The following is a 21,651-nucleotide window of genomic DNA, read 5'->3' as shown; positions in this document are numbered from 1 at the left end:
GGATAAGTCTTAAAACATTGAAAGCAAATCTTGTAGTTTTTAAAATTATATTTTAGATATTTTACACAACTCTGCTGTCTCTTTACAGACCACGGTGGTCTATTCGGTAGGGCGTCTGGCTGCCACGCGGGAGACCCGGGTTCGATTCCCGGGGTGGGTGATCTGAGGTTGGAATGTTCCGTATAAAGCGGCTGTGTGGCTCACTCAGCCTCAAATCAATGGGTATCTGGGGGTAAAGGAGGTCGGAGTGTGGTGCTGATCACATTACCTCCACCTCCAAAATGGCCGAGATCGAGAATGTGTGCGGCCCTACCACCACATCCCCTAAATGTGCCTTCATGGCACGGTGCTATTTGCACGGGAAACTTTACCTCACCTTCACCTGTTTCCTCTTTACGTTAACTGCGAAAATAAGAACTAATGATGATTAGATAAAATAATTGAATGAACAACCACGAACCGTGTCGTCTCCGAGACTAGAATATACGTAGAACATTCGGATTAGAGATCCAGAGTATTCAACAAATGGTTATAATCTCACGTATTCTGAAATCTTATTGACTAATTACGCACATATTTTTTCTTTCAGGATTGCTGAAAATCGCGACCAAATATCTTGTTCTTACGAGGGATTTGGTCAAGATGGTTTACTCGCATTTTATATAAAATTATTCCTCCAAAGTTTTTTTCTTAAAGTTCCATTCAATTATTCATTACAACATCTAAAAAAAATATAATTTAATTAGGTTGAATAATGGAAACATATGTTTGTGCGTAATTTATTTTTCTAGTCGTTTATTCAAATGCATTTTAAACGACCGTATATGATTTTCACTATTTATCGCATCATAACCGTATGAAATGTATAAAAATCGTCACGAAACTAGCTTACATGGCATTAAGGAAACAATATTACCACAGTTAACTTTCAGGGAACGAACACACCCTATAATTCAAAGCATAACTTAAAAGTAATGGGAAGAGTTAAGAAAATTGCAACTTTAAAGCGAGAATGCTAGTTGCAAAAATGTTATCCACGAAATTCTTCATACACTTCCTCGTATAACTTTATTTTCTAGCAGAAACACACTCTCGGACTGTTGTATATTTGCTCTGCCGTACACTAAGAGCCAGTTTACGGTTCCCGTTGAAATCGGCATATCCCCTGTTATTACTACTGAATGAAAGCAATCTACGCCCGAGGATAGAAATTGCTTTTTCATTTTATTGAGAATAGAACGGCAACAGATCTGGTACCGCAGGCGAGCATTTGCTGCTTTGAGGAAAAATTGTTGCTTGGCGAGCTGTGATTGATGAAGGCGACGTAAAAGCCCCACCCCCCCACCTTCCCTCCCGCCTTCGACCGTAAATTCAAGCTAGCAGATCCGAAGCAGTGGGAGTTGCTATTGAAGTCTCCAATCAAAGAAGCACGTAGTAGAACGTGACTGCCATATCCTTCCTCGAAGCTCATCTGTTTGTTGATAATGGCTCACGCCTTCAACATGAAATTATTTCATTGCAGGCGAAAATTGCACAGGAGGCGGATACCTTTCCCGGTTGCTAAGGATAACCTACGTCTGGGCCAAAGCAGTTATTCTTAGTGCACGTAAATTCCCGTTATATCATTTTTATTATTTCAACTTTTGCAACAATAAAAGAGTAACCAAAAATACACAGAAGAATTTTGATTTTACAACTCTTTTACAGTACAATGTGCAGTCTGCCATAAATGCCGAATTTAAATACGTGTAGAACATATTTTTACACCTTAGAACGTGCTAAATTCGTTGGGAATTTTCAACTCAAAGATGCGGCGCATAAAGTTTCCAGCATTGTCCTTGCAGGGGCGGCCGGAGCGTGGTGTCTATCACACTACCTTCACAAATGGGCATGTGTGCCTCACCCATGTCTCCATGCGATTCTACAGTGTGTAGGAGATATCATCTTTATTCAGTTTAACTTTGTATCTCAGAGAGATAACCTATGAATTATAGGAATTTCCATCCACCCGTTAAAGGATGACACTACAATTAACATGAATAATTCAAACAATACGATAATATAAAATATATAGGATCAACACACATGAAAGATATACTGATCTGAATTCGAGTAGTCAAAAATTTAAACTAAATTTTATCTAACTGATCAACTGATCGACAGAACATATCCAGTTACAGTTTAAAGGAGAACATCATTAGTTCGTGTGTCCGCTTTATGGAAAACATTACCAAGAGATTCATATTAAGATAAAACTAAAGAACTGTGAATGCAAACAGGTTTTTAGAATGTGATTTTCCCCCATAAATTTCCTTCCAAAATATTTTCACGCAATGACTGTATATACTTCATTCTCTCTTTAATTTTTTACGATATTTGTTCATATGTTGATTCGAATCTCTTGATAATAGGTTCCGAATTTTACAACGAGTGTAAACTAAGTATTAATATGATTAACCCTAATCATATTAATACTTTCCTTAATGAAAGATAAGAGTTTTAGGCTTAACTTAAGCGGAAGAAAAGGAAACTATTTTGTGATGTATTGAATATCGACAGGATATTAGAGTTGCTTTAAGTAACCGAAGTTGTAAATCAGTATTAAATCTTTTAAAAAATACATTTTTGACAAAACTGGCAGTTTTAAACATGGAAGAAACTTTGCCATTCAGAAACCTTAAGTGGAAGGTTTAGGCAAATTTGCTTCTCTTGGTACACAGATAGGATGGGTAGGAGAATTACTGTTATGTGTGGAATATGAATCACAAACATTATCCTCGAGAGACTAATCAAGTGTTTTATACGGAGTGTAGCGTCGTATGGCGCAGAAACCTGGACGCTATGAGGAAGTGTGGATAAGCGACTGGGCTTGGCAATGTGACTATGTCGAAGAATGGACAGACATAGTAAGAAATAAAACTGTGCTGAAGAGAATTGGTGAAAAAGGACAATGCTGAAAGTGGTCAAGAATAGAAAATAAATGGACTGAGACACTGGCTAAGATACTCGTTTCTAAAAGACGCATCAGAAGAAATGGTTAACGGTGAAAGGATCAGAGGAAGATGAAGAAGTTAACATATTAAATAAAGCGGATCCTACGCTGACATGATGGTAAGCAGCAAGATCGGAAAGCCTGGAAGTTGCAGTCTATCAACTCTTAACTAGTATGGGCCGCTCTGAATTTATCTTTTACTTCATTTCTCGCACCCCTCCAGCTACAAGCAAACCCTTCTCCATATCTTTCAGTTGGAATGCTGGCTGGCTACACGCTGTCAAGGTCACGAGATCTTGCCTTTGTTCAAATTTTATTGAATTTGATTTTCGGCGATCGGTCTGACAGACGAAACAAAGTAGTTACGTGAGTTTTTGGTACTACGTTGTGTTTCAAATGGCTCACAACTCATTTTCATTTCAGCAAAATATTTAATATTACTTTGAACTACCTCTCATCTGACAACATAAAAATGTGGACATTTTAAGAATTGGGAATTAAAAAAAAATGAAGCCATTGTTGCAAATTTTGACCGAGTTTCTTCCCCTTTGCATTAATTACGTAATGTTTCTTTAACTAAACAATAATGATTGAAAACTGCTGTACAGTAGTCTTCTATATCTACGTCAAGTCACTACAGACGCTTTAGAAATAGAAAAACAGCTAGTTCACAGTTCAAAATCAAAACAGTGGTCTGACGGACCCTTCCGTAGTAGTTGTGTGATTTTCAACATCCATAGTAGATAAGAGTTAAGGTAGAGTACAATGAATGAGAGGAAATCAGTATCTTGAGATATTCTGTATTAACAACTTTTTTATATAAAATGTGTATAATGACGTAGCTCTTATATCTATCTATCTTATTACGGAGACAGAAATTATTCACTTACCGTTGTTTTCTCAAGGCAGCGCAGTAAATGATGGTGTTGCAACTCGAAGATGTCTTCTTCTCGATAGTTCTCATCCATCTCTAGGCCGGACTCCTGAGCCGCCATACGAGCTTCGGCTGCTTTCTTCTTGCTGACAAAAGCGGCTCCTGAAGACGCCTTGGCGATACGTATTCGAGCAAGTCGTGCTTTCTGCAATGGGACACAGCCAGTAGATTAATAACGGTTATATTAAGTACATATAGTTATCCCAGATGACTTCCCGTACCTTACCTCTCATCTCAATCTCTCTACGTCGACAAGGTTCCTCCTGTCGGCAACCACCAACAACCTCATTGCACAAATAAGGGGCATGAGTAACTTGAGGGTGCGACAAACGGACATTCGTTAACAAAAAAGTAAAAGTTGACAAGAATGCCTTGCTTGAAAGAATTAGTCGTGTGAAGGTAATGTTATAAATCTGCGAGCTTTCATCATTGTTGAAAGCCTTAGCAGTTGAGAATAATTTCGGAATATAATAGAAAGAAAGTGCTGCGTTGCATTACTGAAGTTCTGTTACAACAAGGCTTGATTAATTTTTTTCTGACGAAACGGACATGCGCATTGGAGAAAACGCTCCACGTAAATTTCATTGAATTTCAAGCGATTTTGATACACAAAGGGGGTTTGATTTGAACGCATATAATTACACCCTTAAATTGATTTCCTTTCTTACAGAATGCTGGTTGCAAATTAACAAAATGTTCCAGTTCTTAAATGAATAAAAAATATGAAAGCAGTGAAACTTGAAAGAATCCCGCAGTTACAAAATGTTCTCTTTCATTGAAAACTTTCGTGAGACTGACGAACAAATTGTACAAACTTCACTTGGAACTTCACATTTTTAATGATAGAAAAATTAAACAGATTCCATATAGTAATGAATTGATGAAATATTCATTAAATAATACACAATAACTTTCCTTATTTCTCATAGGCGTTAGAGGCAGCACCCTCGTCTTGTAATCAAGAGGTCTTGTGAAGTTTTAGAGGTGCAAAATTGAATGATCTTCCAATACAATATATTCTCGACCCCTTTCTGATGACGTTAATGGGGCAAGTAATCAGTTTCGACAACGATTTGTGACGCAGTGACGTAAGGATGAATCAATACCTCTGTAATGGGCTGATAGAAATCTATAGTGGTAACGTCAATCGACTAACCTTCAATAGTAGAACGACCACTGGCGTACCTTAAAAATGTATGAAGGGCATGCATTATTCGAGAGCTTCATTGAATAAAGAGGTACCATGTCCCTTTTCACATAAAAGTATAGCCGAAATAAACAAAGTCTTAGTCAAAATGAAGAGACTTACAGTGCTCCTCAAATTTGAGATATAATCCTAGTTCTCTAACCAGAAATAATTAGAGTTGAAATACAATGAAAATTGGAAACTCAACATAGTTTCTCAATAAATACGCAGATATATATGTAGTTTTAAATGTTGTAAACAAAAGGCAGTGAAAGAAAAAGTAATATAGTGGTACGAGTAATAAGTTAAAATAAAGTTTTTGCAAAGTTTTCCTCTCAAGTCCATGAAATGCACAGATAGACTCATCTAGTTTGAGACTATTGATTCAAACCACTGAAGTGTACTATCATCAGGTATCGAACCCGTAACCCTTAGATTGCTAGGTCAAAGAACAAGTAACTACGTTGTCGGCAAAGCTGCTTGTAGATAAGAACGAATCTGTTTTCATGTTATAGACTTGGGTCTCCCCGACTGCGTAGTGGTAACATAGTCGCCTTTTAATAAAAGTATCCTGGATTCGATACGCGGTGGAAGCATGTGGGGGTTCGGATCCCACTTTAAACTGTAGGCCCAGCTTAATTACCCTATCTGTGCATAAAGTTGACTTCTACTTCAAATTAGAGACTTACTTAAAACATATGACAATTGTGTAGCGAGGAGAATTGGAAGAATGGAGGTGAAGCAACTTGACCTTTCTTAAAGACACTATCCCATTTGCTGAGGTAAAAGCATAGGAGGGTGTTATTTGGGTAAACGATCTCAGGGTTGAGCTGCAAAGCCCCATCCACTCAGTTAACTCGCTCAATATATCCCCTTCTCTCTTCCCCCTTCTCTCTCTACAGACCCAAGAAAGATTACGACGTCACAAATCCATTGACATGTAGCATATTCTAGAGATGTATATGTCGGACGTGTGCAAAAAAGAAACCGTACCTAGTGCTTCAATTTTGCTCCCATATTTCGCTTAAAATATAGAGCGAGGTGTGCACGGAATTCGCAATTGCTACATAGGAAGAGTCGGGAGAACTCCGAAACGTGACGTCACACAGCCGTGCAGCCCAGTTCTTTCCCTTCCTGGTGAGATCAATATAGTTTTGGGCGTCCTGGTTTTCCGCTCACCAACTTCCAGGATTGGGATGGAAAGGTCGCTAGTTCTTCGGCGAGTTCAAGCGGCCTGCTTGGTAACCTCCAAGTTACCAGAAGACATCAATCTAGGGAACACCGTTGCAGTCATGGCATTGTTTCTTTTCGAGGCGAGCCAATTTTACTGTTGTTTGTTTGAAAGAGAACATTTTTCTTCACAAAACTAGAAAATTGTACCTATAGATTACTAAATTGCAAATGCTTTCTGAAAACATATGCTTGGAAATGCAAGAATAAAGCAATGTTTAGCGAACAATGGATCGATATGTAAAGAGTTTTCGACAGAATTGTACACACAAAACAAAAGTCAATATTATCCTAGTAAAAACATAAAATGTGCTAGAACTCAAATATAACGATGTACCCTTGAAACAAATCGATGTAAAACCGTATCAAACCAGGAGAATTGATGCACAGAAAATTGAGAAACCAATAATAACGCCAATATTTACTTAAAGCGCATAAAATGTATTATATGCATTTTCGCGAGACTTTTTTGCAAATTCGATTTTTGAATATTTCCCAAGCGATATTCTCGAACAACTCTTTGCGGTATTCGATCTGATTGGATAGCAAACTTGCTCACAAAATGGCCATAATCTAAATCGATGTTTCATACCGCGTTATACGTGCATGTAGTACCTACATATACATCGTTCCACAAGAACAAGCATAGTCGCCAACGTTCACCGATTTGCCTTTTCTTCCTCAACCCCATTTATAAAACACGGCGTTCGGCGTTTCATTTTGGACTTCGATTTATGTGCACAAAACGTATTTGTCTGTCATACGTAGCAAGGGATAATTTTCAATGTTCCTTTGTTGCGAGTTTTTTTTTTCCGGAGCAGATCTGTGACACACGCTGTGCAACCTCAAAGAGGGCATCTGACAGTAAATTATTGCACAGCTATTTGGGAGAGAGTGCGATAATCCCCTAAAATGGACCAGTTAATCTTTGTTTTATAGTAAGAGTCATGATACATGCGACAATCCAACAAATGGTTCTGTCCTAACGGTAATTAGCAACGTCCAGGGCATTCAGTGCTGATACATGTAGTCTAATTTTAAACACAAAGTTATGAAAGGAAAGCTTTTCAATTTCAGTTCCCCTCATAATGTTGCTCAATTTGTGGAAAGAACACTCGGAAAACCCCACTGAATTGATATTTAAGATATGGTTATCGATACGAACAGTTATATCAAAATTGGACAATTACAAGGAACATTCCAACGGTTGCCTCATATTTAATGCAAAATTCAATGCAAAAGTGCCAATGAAGCAAGAAGTTGCATTTCGCATGCAAGCGTTCGAAGGAAGTGCAAATAGGAGGGCACTTAATATCTAGCATTCGCGTAAGGATTAGATTCAAATTAATTAAGTACGCTAGATTATTCTTGAATAACACGGCTATAGATATTTCTAAACTCGCATGCTGGTAATGCCTCAAGTTGAGCAGACACAGCTTTAAATTATTTGTACATTTAAAAATGGAAGTAAAAATGTCTGTACATAAGAAAGTAATTCAAATAAAAATATGTATTTAAGGAACATTTCGAATTTCAACAAATATACGTAGAGAAGTTTATACCTAGGTATGTGACAACGAATGAAGAAGGGTGATATAAAAGAGTATGCAGTTAAGAGTATGAACTTATATATATAATTGAACAACATAAGTTAGTATGTATTCAAGATGGTGAGAAATTAGATCAATTCAGGTATGAATAACGAAGGTTTCACTGTTCTCCCAATAATAGAATAAAAATAAAACGGAATATCGTGTAATCATGTATGGGTACCTCTCAAGTACATCATTTTTAGACATCTGCAATGGTTTGTGTGTATGTACCACTCAGGACTTAAACAAGCCAATATTGTTATTTGTTACCTTTTTCTGGATTTTGGAAAATTTTAGGGCCGTTTGTTTTAATCGTTCACAAAACAATTATTACTGTTATATTACACATCCAAGAAATACAGAGAATTGAAACAAACGGGATATATTTTCCATTACATATATGGAATAATTATTTAATTACTTAAAACAATGTCAATCAACGGCTTATATGCGTTGCAAAGTTGTAACAAAAGTAATGTGCAATGAAGTTTTTGGTGGACGAGGGAACAGCCACAGATACACTTAGTAATTACACTACCATAAATCTAAATCTACACACTTTTATTTGACAGACATACCTTTATACAATATCACAAGCAATAAGTTGTAGCACGCTGAAACTATATCCTATCCGTGTGTGTGCAACTATTAGTATTTTGCTTAAAATTACCTATCACAAAGAATCCAGACAAAACTTCTTAACATAATTATTAAGATAATATATCATTAATTCACTTCACATTAAATATTATATATAACAGCAATAGAAAATGTAATAATTGTAACTAACAAACGAATCAGTGGAGAGACAAGTTTTTAAACTTTATCAAGCCATCTAACTCAACTCTTACGAGAACACTTACCTGGTATTGTCTGTTGTTTGCAGGCACTTGACATGTAGTACTTTATAATAAGCATATTTTTCAAAAGGCATGGATAAAAAATGTGTAGTTGGAAAATACGAATAAACATTTGATATGAAAACAAAAATACTTACTATTTCAAACACACTACGAGAATTAATACATTGATTTGTCCTAGATGTAAAAAATACAACATTGAACTTCAACGTTTCAAATTCTTTCAAAGAACTGAAGGAATGTATTTTGATTGCTGTTTTATTCCATAAAATTAATGGTGTAATATATTTCAAATTTATAATTCAAGTGAATTGTTAGCATAAATTATTAACTTCGTTATAAAAGTAGGTGTATACATACAGTATTTTTTACATTGAAGTTAATAAATTGTTTCGTATGTACATTCTGCGGGTTATTTCTGAAACAATAATCGAAATTGGACTCTGACCAAACTGGAATGGGATTGGCTTGGTAATGCATACAGAGAGAGATACAAGTAGATTGTTCTCATGATACATTGTTAGGATGTAGTGAAAGATGAATGTAGGCTTTCCATGAGATATTTACAGCGCATTGTTTCACCTTGCCGCTTCCCTCCTTTGTCTTCGAGGAAGTCGAGGAACAACAGTACATGGAATGCTTGGATGCGGATGCTGCTGCTAATACTTTCACCAGCCGGGAATGGCACAATATACCCTGCAATTCAGTCATTTTCTGCTTCACCATCCACGACAAGCAACTTCGCTTTGTCAGTATTTCGTCTTATATTTATGGCTGTAGATCAAACATGATGGGAAGAGAATGGAGAATAAATTAACATGATCTTCAGACAGCGAATTAGCCAAACATTTCTGCCAGTGGTGTTGTTTCTGATTGGTATGTGGTGAGCAGTGTCGATTGTTTGTCTGCAAATAAATGCATGAAAGAATAAAGAATATTTGGCCTGCGAATTTCGCAACGGACTGATCTCGATTGGTAAAACTTGACAATTCGGCAAAATTACGTCATGAGTCCTTGAAGACAATTTGTTCTTTCTGATGATTGTTTTCCAAAAACGATAATAAAGATTCTACTTAAATACGAAGTTTCTCTTTTACAACGAAAGACAAGATAAATTTCAACAATAAAACTAAATGCAAAATTGTCTAGAAAATTTACATTGGAACGATATGTGTAAATCTGTATAGTCTAAAATAAATTTACCAATCTCACATTTCGTGAACCATACATGCAGAGATACATCACTTGGTGTTGAAACCATTGACAATTCCAAGTTCTTAAGAGGGTGGCTTAAGACCCGAAGTTTGTTTATGCATTTTTTTATATCTTCATGAATAGATTACTGTAATTTCTTTTAATAATCCTAACTATGGACTGTGTAATGCCTACAGGCAAAAATGTCGAACCATTTCTTGTAATGTAGCTAATTTGTTGTTGGTAATAATATAAAGTTAAATATGACGATCTATTGCTTTCAAATATTTTCAATTAATATTGCCGATCTCCGTGGGGGAGTGGTTAGTAGAGCGCTACTATGCCAAGGGTCTCGGCTTCCAATCCCGGCCTGGGTATGTGTGTTCTTTGTGAGTGTCCCTTCAACAATCATATCATTACTCATCCTCATCGTCGCGATTAGCCAGAAGTGGAAGAAAAGCAACGCTAAATAACAAAAATCAAATCAAATCAAATATTATTATTATGTTAAATATTAAAAAATTAGATATTTTATGAATGCAATTTTAATCAAATATTGTATGAAATAGGAACTTCAATTGTAGGAAAACCCCAATTATTAATTTTGAAATTTCTTCTTGACTTGAACAGGAAGATTTTTTATTTTAAATGAAATAGGAAATGACACTAGATTAGTGAAATGGAATGGATGACTGATCAGGCGTGAGAATTTATGCGCACTACACAGAGAACTCGAAATGCATCAAAGCAAATTTGATGCACTTTTAGTGCATCAAATGACACACCTAAACGTGTAATCTTGGATTATTGGAAATTGTCTTCGGATTTGATGCACTTTTACTGCATCAAATCGAATATCGACTGTGGAGTGTGTCTTTTGATGCATCTTAGTGTGTCAATTGCCCATCCGATGGGATTTTATGCATCGAAATGCATATTTCTCAATTTATACATTTGCATTCATAATTCTTATGAAGCAATTGTTCGGTGATTTAACTTAACTTATACAGAAAATAAATTTTGATATTACGATAATATGAAAGGAATTCTTAATTTATAAGCTCATAAATTGATCGAAGTACAAATGTATAGTATCAAGAACAAAAGTAAATTTATTTTTAAGTAACTAAAATATATTTCCTATAATTGAAATATCAAAATTGGTGCCACACTTGCATGTTCAAGCCACTAATAATGTTCTTTTGATGCATTGTTTCTGCTTTGAACTCTTTGAGAAGGGGTCACATCTTGCCCTCCAGTCATAGAAACTTAAAATTTCCGTTTTATTATTGTTAATCAGTGATTTCTTTCTGGGAGGAAAGTTCCGTTACTCTTCAAGTTGGTTTGTTCTTGTGTTCATCATAAAAAATACTCAAAATATTTTGGCATGTTCATAAATAAAGAGGTGCCAGAAAAAAGTGCTTGTTATTATTAATATTTTACAAACCATAAAATTGAAATTATATTGAAAATACTTTGGCGTTGTTAACAAGTTCAGACTTGTGTACGCTATTTAGGTAGAAACTAGATTCGCTTTGCTTGTTTCCATAAGCATCTAAGTATATTACTTTTTCATGAACAGTTCTTTGGCTTTTTTGTACTTTTTTACGATATACAGATATGAAAGACCCCTTAATCTCCTCCGCAGTGGAGTGATTATCACAACGCGCTTAGGTGTCAGGGGTCTTGAATTCGAATCCCGGGCTGTGGATTTTTTTTGTTCGTATCTCTTCATCAATTTTATATCATCACTCATCATCGTCGTCGGATTAGCCAAAAGTGTAAGAAAAGCGACGTTAATAACAAAAATCAAATAAAGTCAAAAGATTTTTGTGATATTCACTACACCCTAACTTGATGTTAGTAACATCCACCTAAAATTTTTCGCATAGGCCCAACTTATGGTTATTTTGGCTCTAAATTTAATGTTATTTCAACCCCCCCTCCTTTTCAACTTGCCCGACACGGAAAATTCTTTGTAAACAACTCCTGGGTGACTGACTCATCACTGAGGAGTGCTCCCTGACTTTATGCTCTTTCACCACCAGAAGCGTGCATTCCATTCCGTTTCCGTAGTTGGCGTCTTGTGAATTTGTGGGGATACGTGGTTTGTTGGTGTTCGTGTGTTTTACAGTTGTTTGCAGATTGCACAAGGAGAGAAGATCTACAGATTTTCGGAGTTAGAAAAGTAAGTATCTATGCAGATTATTTACAATTTTATGTTTTGCTTTTTTCGTTGAAGTTCTGTTTTCAAAATTCCAAATGCTCGAGTAAAAATTAAACACGTGTTCAGTTCCAACGATTGAATTAAAATAGGAGATCAGCTTCAGAACCCAATATTTAACATAGCACAATAGTTTCACACTAAGTTTCGTTGCCAACTTAAGTTGCAAAAACTACAAGTGTTAGGTGTGAATTCAATGTTTCTTTGCTTTTATCTGCCTATTCCATAATTTATTATTTTTGCAATTGAGTACAAACCCCAGTGTCGTGAAGCGAATACATGCATATGAAATTTGGTTCCGAATTTCTTTTCTCTTTTTCGAACCTCTTCCTTCCTATTTACTTCCTCTCGTCTCGAACATTTCTTTTTTCTATATTTCTGATTGGGGCTTCCCCCATGGCGCAGTGGTAGCGTCTTTGCCTTGTAATCAAGGGGTACCGGGTTCGATACCCGGTGGAGGCACAAGTGGTTCGGATCCCACTTTAAACTGTAGGTCCAGTCCCGATTAGCCTTACTGTGCATAAAGTGGACTTAAAACAGCAACTCAAACTCTATATTTCTGATCACATTTTCGGTATGTGTCTTCATTATTCTTTCTCTCCATTAATGTTTTACTATTCCTCTTCCTTCTGTCTCTTTCTGGCTGCCTTGCTTCTATATATTTCTTTCTCTCTCTTTTCTATTTCTTTCTCTGTTTTCTATTTTTGTATGCTCTTTTTCACTTCTTTCTTTCTATCTCTCTCGCTTTTCTATCTCTATGTCTTTTATTCTCTCCCTCTCTTGTTTCTCTATTTCGTTCGTTTCTCTATTTTTCTCTCTCCTTCACTTCCCTATTTATTTTATTTACCTCTTGCTTCTCTATTTCTTTATCGCTCTTTCGTGTACTTCTCTTTCCCCTCTCTCTCGCCTCTTTTCTCTCTTTCGGCCTCCCGGTGGCGTAGTGGTAACGTAGTCGCCTTGTAATCAAGGGATCTCGGGCTCGATACCCGGTGGAGACGCATTGCACGTTGTTTCGGATCCCAATTTAAACGGACATTTCCACTCAATTTTTTTTACAACAATTTTAAAAACTACACCCTGGGAAAATGACCCCTGCAAGTTCTCGCGTTTCTCTGCGTCCAGTTTAACGCAGAAACGAGACTTCCAAAGTTGCGAGGCTAGCGTAATAGCGTTGCGCTGAAAACACGCCGCCGCCATGTTAATACGTCACGGCTTAGAAAGAGCTCTTTTGTCGTCTGCTTCGAGCGTGCAGTTTACTGCGGGTAGCCCACTGTGAGCGAATATGTGCAGCAGTTTTACAAATCTGTACAGATTTAAATAATGGAAGAAGGAGCGATAGTAGAGAGCAAAGCTATGCTTTGAAATGATCATTCTTCCATGAAATATCCCTGTTGCTCACGTGCAAGATAAATAAAAGGGTTCTGCTGCGTGCGTGTTCTCAGGTCATGCGAAAAATATTGCTTGTAAAATTGGTTGCTGACCAAATTTTCAAAAATACATATATTTTAAACTTACATTAATCGAAATTTACCGTAACCTGTGTAGTGCAAAATAAGAATTTTCACATTTTTCACTTTATTTATAAAGCCTATTTTACTTTATTTTCCATAAAGCAATTTCATTTTGTGTTTCCTTTCTGTTGCGCAAGTTATGATCAAATTTTTTTGGGCAATTAAGATAAAATACACTGAGAAGATTACATCAGTTGCACAGTAGCCTACATATTAATACTTAGTTTATGTATAATTATTACAAGGACATGATGTGCATAACCAAATTCGTATTTAAGGGGGATTCAAGGGCTCCACCCCCTTTGGTTCAGTAAAATTACCAGAGTTACCTGTTCAGCCGCTTGTTCATAAAAAATTCTTCGGACTTATTTTATTCTCTTAAATTAGAGACGTAAGACGGTATACGGATGTGAAGGAAATTACATAATTCCACACACCATAAGGGACTGCAGACCAAATGTCTGTAATTTCCTGATAGTTTCGGAATTTCTGCGATAAGAAACTGCATTGAGACTGTCAAATCATTTATTTCCCCCCCCCCTCGAGTTATCTTAAAGATATTTGGTTTTTAAAAACGCAGTGACACAAGATGAACAGAAAAGTATCAATACTAGCGTGACTTCGTGACTACATACACACAACTTTGTCGGGTCCAGCACCCCCTGCTCCCCAACAAGCTTCCGGCCAGCAGTGTCCTGGATTTTCACTTACGAAATAAAGCAACCCTAAACATACCAAAAGTTGATCCATCTTCCTCCCCCTCTCCCCACGTGAACTATATATACGCCCATGTGCATAACAATATCCCATACTGAAATGATACGATATATTTTGAATTCTGTACTGCGAAAAAAGCCGCCTCATCTCGTTACCCCGAACGCATTAATTGGCAACTTCACCACTAAGTATCCTATCGAGACGAGACATGGCAGCCTTGATCTCGTTCTCGTTGAGAGTTGTAAATGTCTGTCTCGTGTTTATTTGTAAATGTCTCATTGACAGTCTCGTCTCGATTTATAAACATCCGTCTGGGTTTGGGAGGGCAATTCTCGTTCTCGTCTGAAGTCTCGAAAAATATAGAATTAACAACGTATGCAAAGGCTTATCATTATAAACACAAAAGAAACCTTTCTTAATATTTTTTTTACTCCTCGTTTTAACGGTACGAGCCCCCGAAAACTGAATATTATCCTGCTTATATATGTAAACCAAACCGCAGATTCAGAATTACCAGGAATGAACTGGCGTTGTAATTATTATACACAAAATTTATGATTTATCTGAGGGAGTCGCACGTTCCAGGTTTGATTCTCGACCTGGGCATGGCTGTTCCCTTGTGAGTGACATTTCATTGAACTGGAAATTGTTACATGGGAGGATGTTTGCTCGAGACTTTGGGGACACCTAGGGGGATGCTTCTATTGTTAATGTTAGTTTTGCTCACGAGACGAGATATTTTCCGTCTCGTCTCATAAAAGGAGATGGGACAAGTGAATGTTTTCGAAATGAGATGGGACAAGTGAATGTTTTCGAAATGAGATGGGACAGAAGAAAAAGTTTGTCTTGTATCGTGGCAGGTTGGGTGATACTTAGATTGTGCTTGTTGGTGGTGGTGGTAGTGTGTGTGTGTGGGGGGGGGGTTCTCCTGCACCCCGACTTTGAATACTACTTGTAGTCATTTATCTTCATTGTAGCGATTAGCCAAAAGTGGGAAGAAATGTGATGTTAGAGAAGATACATACTAAATTAACCATGCGTTCTCATCGTTGCGGTTAAACAAATTAACGGAAAAGCGACGTAAGAGTAGGCTAAATACAAAACATTTGCAATATATATAGTAACTGAAGAAAACTGTCATTTACTGAAGGAAATTTAAAAACTCGCCGTACCTTCTTATACTGTATCACCTCTTATATTGCAGAATATCATATTTATGAGTGCTTCATTCGTTTATTTTCAGGAAGCATCACCATTTGCTAACAGAAGATTTTGAGAATGAAGCACCTTATCTGGCACTATTAGTGGAAGGAAAGTTGTCCTGGTAGCTGGATGCTAGAAAGTGCAATGTGCCACTTTAAAAAAAACATTTATCTGTGCACTTGTTGACATTTACTATGTTTTTGAATTAGACTACTTCGAAAACTGTGGTACATGTATGGCAGTAGTCGAGTACATACTATTAGGTCATAAATAGAGACTGTCGCCTCAAGTCATCTATCTTATGTGAGAAGTTCAAGGATTTAAAACAGAATGTGCATTAAGCACCAGTGTATCTGTGTCAAACAATAAATGTTCTGTCTCAGGATCATCTGTATCATTTGTTAGTATGAATCGCACCTAAGTTCTTATATTGTTCACTAACAACATTGGTGTGATTGAAAATGGTATTCATAGATTTTCTATGTTTTATATTAATTTTAAGTCAGGGTGTTGATTTTTTTCCTGTTTAATGACAATGGTTATTACTCCTACATCACTTAATTCATGTTCATAATTGAACATTTTTGAATTTTGGATTTTTCTGTGATTGTTAATCTGCATGTTCACGGTAAGACATAAACATGTAGATTAAATGGCAAGGAAAATAATTTACTTCTTTTTCTCAGCCTAAAAATTATTACAATCTCTCATTTTGTGCAAAAGATATTTTCAATATGTTCTCAAAGTGTTATTTTTATGTATTCGATATTCAATTCAATATTTGCACATATAACCACGAACTCACAAGGCCATGCTACTTTGAAACAGAAAAGTGTGTTTACATGTGCAGAAATGTGAACAAGAAAAGCCCAATATTTAGTTAAGTGTAGCGTAACACACTAATTCCCTTGCACTAGAGAAATTTACACTAAGCATACCTCCATCTAAAAATTTACAGTAATAAGGAGTTTGTTCATTGCGTGCTAAGAAGTATTTTCACCATGTTCTAAGTGTGTGAAATGTACTATAAATGAGCAAAAATAATTAATAATTTCTAGAATGCACTTTACACACTTGCAGAATATTTAATATTGACAATACTCCTTTCTATCACTTTTTCAGCAATTTCAACTCTTCTGAAGCACATTAAATGTGCAGTGCTTCAAGAAAATGTTTGTAAAGTGCAATATTTTTTATAATGGAGAAATGTATTGGAACTTTTCCCTTGCAGGTATGCAATCCCCATGAGCAAGAAAAGGGGGAAAAATGACGCATTTGAACGTGTCACTCTACACACTAAAAGTGCATCAAATTTTTTTACTCCAACGACACGTTTTGGTGCATCAAACAAAATATCCACTTTAATGTGTCATTTGACACATTTATTTTGATGCATTTAGGTGCATCTTTCAGTTTGATGCATTTTGGTGAATTATTTGACACATTTATTTTGATGCATTTAGGTGGATCTTTAGGTTTGATGCATTTTTAATGTGTCATTGGAGTCAAAAAATGATGCACTTTTGTGTGTCAATTGACACACTTTGAGTTCTGTGTGTAGGCAAATCTTGGTCACTTTTGTATGGCATTAAGTGTAACATGATGCCAAACCAGAAAATGTGAGCTGAACCTCTGAGAAAAAACATGACTACTTAATTTTTCATTTTGTCTACTGGAACATCGCCGTGATTAATCTAATTGTGGATATAGGCGATATCAAATTAAATAAAGACACAAGGAAGAGTGTTGACATAGTCGAACCGGTGTGTATTTATGTAGTGCCATGAATTCGCGTCTTACTATTCAGAGTTTAATGTTACCGACTCGACAGCTTTGATCCCTCATGAACATTTTTCACTGACCCCATTCTACAGTACATTGTAGACTGAAGGATTATGGAAAGCTCCGTCTTATCAACGATATGCTGTTCAGACAGACATTATTGTTTTGTCCATCCGGAGTTATTGATCCTGTCGTTTTGATAGGAAATGCTGTATAAGTTCAATGAAGCGAATTCAAATTAACCTGCCGTTGATCCCCTTTCTGCCTTGAAATAGAACACAGACATCTCTCTCGCAGAGGAAATGTACGCATACGCCATTATATACTATATTGCAATGCTATCTGTTGCACAAGTGTTGAAATACTGTGAGGGAAGGTTATTACACAAATTTTACAAAAAAATTATTACATTTTTGCAGCAAAGATTGTGTGAATCTAGAGTTGCAAAAAAGCCGGCTTTTTTGAATGGACGGTTTTTTTTCTCGATAAAAGCCGTCTTTTTTTTAAAAAAAAAAACAAGAAATTTTGGCATTTTTGGGTTTTTATGAATTACAGCTAACCTATTTCACTTGAAGTTACTGTTACGAGTTTACAGGTTTGTAGTGACATATTTTACAACTAGCTAAAAAAAATTACATCATGTAGCAGCCAAAAGACAGATATTGGCCAATCCCAGTGGACACATAGTGGATCAGATACAATTTTAATCTTAGCTAACCGGGGAGTTGGGGGGGGGGGAGGGACACTTCGCAGACTCACCCACCACCTTTATTTTTTAGATTTGTCAACTGTTTGAAAATAATAAATTACATTGTTTCCTAGTATGTTCCCAATATTTATTTATTACTTTTGTTCATAAAAACATAAATGTAATGTAATTTGGAGGCAGAATGCACTTCGTGGGCATATCAGGCGCCATCCTTGAAGGTGTCTCATTCGAGGCACTTACGTCAGTGACAGAATATAATTGGTTGGTAATGATTGTAATTATTATATTTAATAAACAAATACACTTCTGCAAACTAAAAAGCATTAATAAAAATTATTATGGGTTTTGTGAGTTTTAGTTAATGATAAAATATAGCCTATGTGAGAGACATGCAATAATTCGTTATTATTTTTTAATAATGACAGTAATTTTTGTAATTATTATAATTAATAAATAACTGCTTATGTAATCAGCAAAGGAAGCAGTGATTCAATAACAAAATGGTTTCTTGAAATTTAGTGATAAAAAAAGCGTGGGCGTGTGAGTCGTCCCACGGTATAAAAGTTCTCGTACGGCACGGATAAGCTAGGGTTAAAACTGAACGTGTAGTCCTGATGGGCACATTTGACCATAAAATGGACTTAAAACAAGCTTTTACATGTTTGTGTCTCAATTTAAATGTTGATGTCATAAAATATGAAACAAATGATAATATCAAAATATTCGATGTTTAGGGACAATTAAAAATCTTTACTGTTCACAACACATATGCGAATGTGTGTATATATCCTGTTTAACGGAGCTTTCAGACGAAAGCGACACGTGACCTTTGGAAACCAACCCTTAGAAGTAAATGCAATCTTTCGAACCGAAGCAACATAAGTTGCAAGTGTCTCTTGTCACTTGGTCTGTACAGTTTTCTCAGGGAACTTTCAGACCGAAGCAACAAGTGACATGTGTCACTTGGAAGCAGACCCTCAGTAATCCATTCAACCTTTTGAACTGAAGTGCGACAACAAGCTAAACATGTCACCTGCATGTTGCTCGGACTGTACTGTTTTCTCAATGGTGTGCATCATGTCGCTTCAGTCTGTTGTTCTTGCATGCACGGTGAATGCTTTGCTTTATACTGAAGGAGATTGTGTCGCTTGTCTTCTGTGACTTCAGTCTCAAAGCTCCTTCAGTGGCACACATCGTGTCGCCTCGGTCTTGTTTGCGCATGTGTGGTGAATGCTTGCTTATAGACTGAAGGGGCCCATGTCGCTTGTCACTTCAATGTTACACCTCCACTGTCATGTGTTGCTTCGGTCTGAATGTTCTCTATACTTAACAAGATTGTTAGTTACTTCATCAGAGATTAAGATTTAATTTAGCCTGTAAATTACAGAAAACAAATTGCAAGTACTGCCAGAAACAATTCTGGCGTTTTGATAGAAGGTTCCTTTCATAATCATGAATGGACCTATGGAGTGACATAAAGTAATGCTGTTGCCTTGTAATAAGAAGGGGTCTGAGGTTCAATCCTCAGTGGAGGAAGAATGTTACAGATCTTATTTCAAACTGTAGGTCAAGTCCAGATTTCTTAAATAAGAATTCTTTTGCCATTTGCGGCCAGTCTTATTTGCTTCTGCTTCAGTTTTAGTGCCAGTGTTTTACAACCGCCGGTCTGCAAAAGGTCCTTTATACCTAGGGGTTGGCGACTAATTTAAATCTAATTTTATATTTGACAGCAAGTCTATACATAAATGAACTATGATTATACCATAGTTGATATATTAATATTAATTAAGGGTGCATATTAATTACAATATAAACTTTAAAGATCAGAAATGTATTTATGAGTGAACTTGTTGGGATCAGGGCATTGACTTGTAAGAAATAAATTTACTGGCTGTGGTCTCACGAAGGTGGAGAACCACTGCAACAAACAGCCAAAATACATCACTAGTTACTCCGTGCTCAGGTTTAGCGGTCAAAGCCAGAATACAAATATATTTTGCTGAACACAAAATTTAACGTAAAGAGATTTGATACTAGATTTTCAAATGGTAGAACAGTATTTTCTTGTTTGCTTCATGTACGTGTTCGTATAACAAATTATAGCATTGAAAATCATATCATACTATTAGGTTCTATTAAAAACACATACAAAACTACTCTAGTTATGTGAATATGTTTATACTACATATGTATATTTAAAAATGCTACCGAAATATGAAGATTACACTCGGAAAGAACCGCCCATTTAAAAAAGCCAGCTTTTTTTTAAAACACTGTTTATGTCTAGCTACGAACTTCATATTGTAAATTGTATTTTATATTTAGAAATGAGTGTCTATTTTACAGTAGGGAGATAAACGAAAACCATGGAACAGGAGAAATACTGCCAACTCCTGTATTTTTATTGATTTGAGACACTTTTCTGAAAAAAGCCGAAAAAAGCCCAACCAAAATAGCCGCGGAAAAAATACCGTTTTTTCCCCAAAAAGAAACCGTTTTGTTTCGACCACTTCCAACTCTAAGTAAAACACAAGAAGAATTTTTAAATGGATCGAGAAAAAACAAGTTAAAAAGAAGCAAACTCGTTATTTAACAATAACATAAGTCACATTGCAATTACGCAGCTACATCTTGCTTTCTTTCATGGAAGCAGGAAACGAATGCTTCTTTTTCAAAGCATCATTACACTCGTACTGATGTTCGATACAGCTTCAGTCAGAGTAAAAAAGAAAAGAGAGACAGCTTTTATTGCACTCAGCGTTCCATGGGTAACAAATCAGTTCCAATCGACAACGCATTTCCGACCAGCGAAACATCTGGACAACGTTGCATCGATCCTTGCGGGCTTAATACAAATAATTAGCAGCACTCAAGCAATTTCGAACAACTTTGCAGATTCTCCACTTTCCTAGGATCTTTTGCGCATCATCATTGATAGACGAAACGGTGTCAGTTAGGGAGAATGGCGTGTTCGAAATGAAGACATCCTTCTTTTAGTGTAGAGTTTCAAAAAAGATGTAAAACATGTTCTAAGCAAAACTGAGGCTCCTATTAGACTAGCCTTGATTTAATACAGGTTCTTTACAAAAGTTAACCAATTTTTGTGTAAGTCCATGAATGCTGTAATTAATGTATTTTACCCATTACTTGTATTTCATCGTTTACTTCATTATAATCATCTTCCATTCCCATTCTATTACTTCTCATATTCGGTAGTTGCAGAAACTTGGGTAGCTTTGTTAGATTCTTCTTGACTATTTACTAAATTATATTTTTCTTTCCTCGTGGATATTATCATTGTAATTTAGTATGCATTCCGAACTAGGAAAATCAATAGGAAAGATATTGCTTTGGACAGTTATTTGTTTTCTGTGTGACAACATTGCTTCGTTTATAAAGTACACGAATGAAACATGAGAGTCTTATTTTTATAAAATAAAAATACTACGTTAATCTATGAACAAATCAATGTAATTTCTCAAATCATACAATTTCTCTAATACAACTACTTACCAGG

General features: G+C 36.1%; 1 protein-coding gene across 3 annotated transcripts in view; it reads right to left on the bottom strand.

Annotated features, from left to right (window-relative positions):
- The window catches only part of Shal (Potassium voltage-gated channel protein Shal), a 461,000-nt gene that overhangs the window by 60,614 nt on the left and 378,735 nt on the right, over positions 1 to 21,651 (bottom strand). For all 3 annotated transcript variants that reach the window (XM_083117318.1, XM_083117319.1, XM_083117320.1), the window contains exon 3: positions 3,883 to 4,071. In XM_083117318.1, the coding sequence (XP_082973444.1) occupies positions 3,883 to 4,071 (189 nt within the window). The remainder of the gene's footprint in view (positions 1 to 3,882; positions 4,072 to 21,651) is intronic.

Source organism: Lepisma saccharinum, chromosome 2 (assembly GCF_977018435.1).
Source record: "Lepisma saccharinum chromosome 2, izLepSacc3.1, whole genome shotgun sequence".
Taxonomy (NCBI): domain Eukaryota; kingdom Metazoa; phylum Arthropoda; class Insecta; order Zygentoma; family Lepismatidae; genus Lepisma; species Lepisma saccharinum.
Note: the sequence above shows the minus strand (reverse complement) of the source record. Positions and strands in the feature narration are given on the sequence as shown.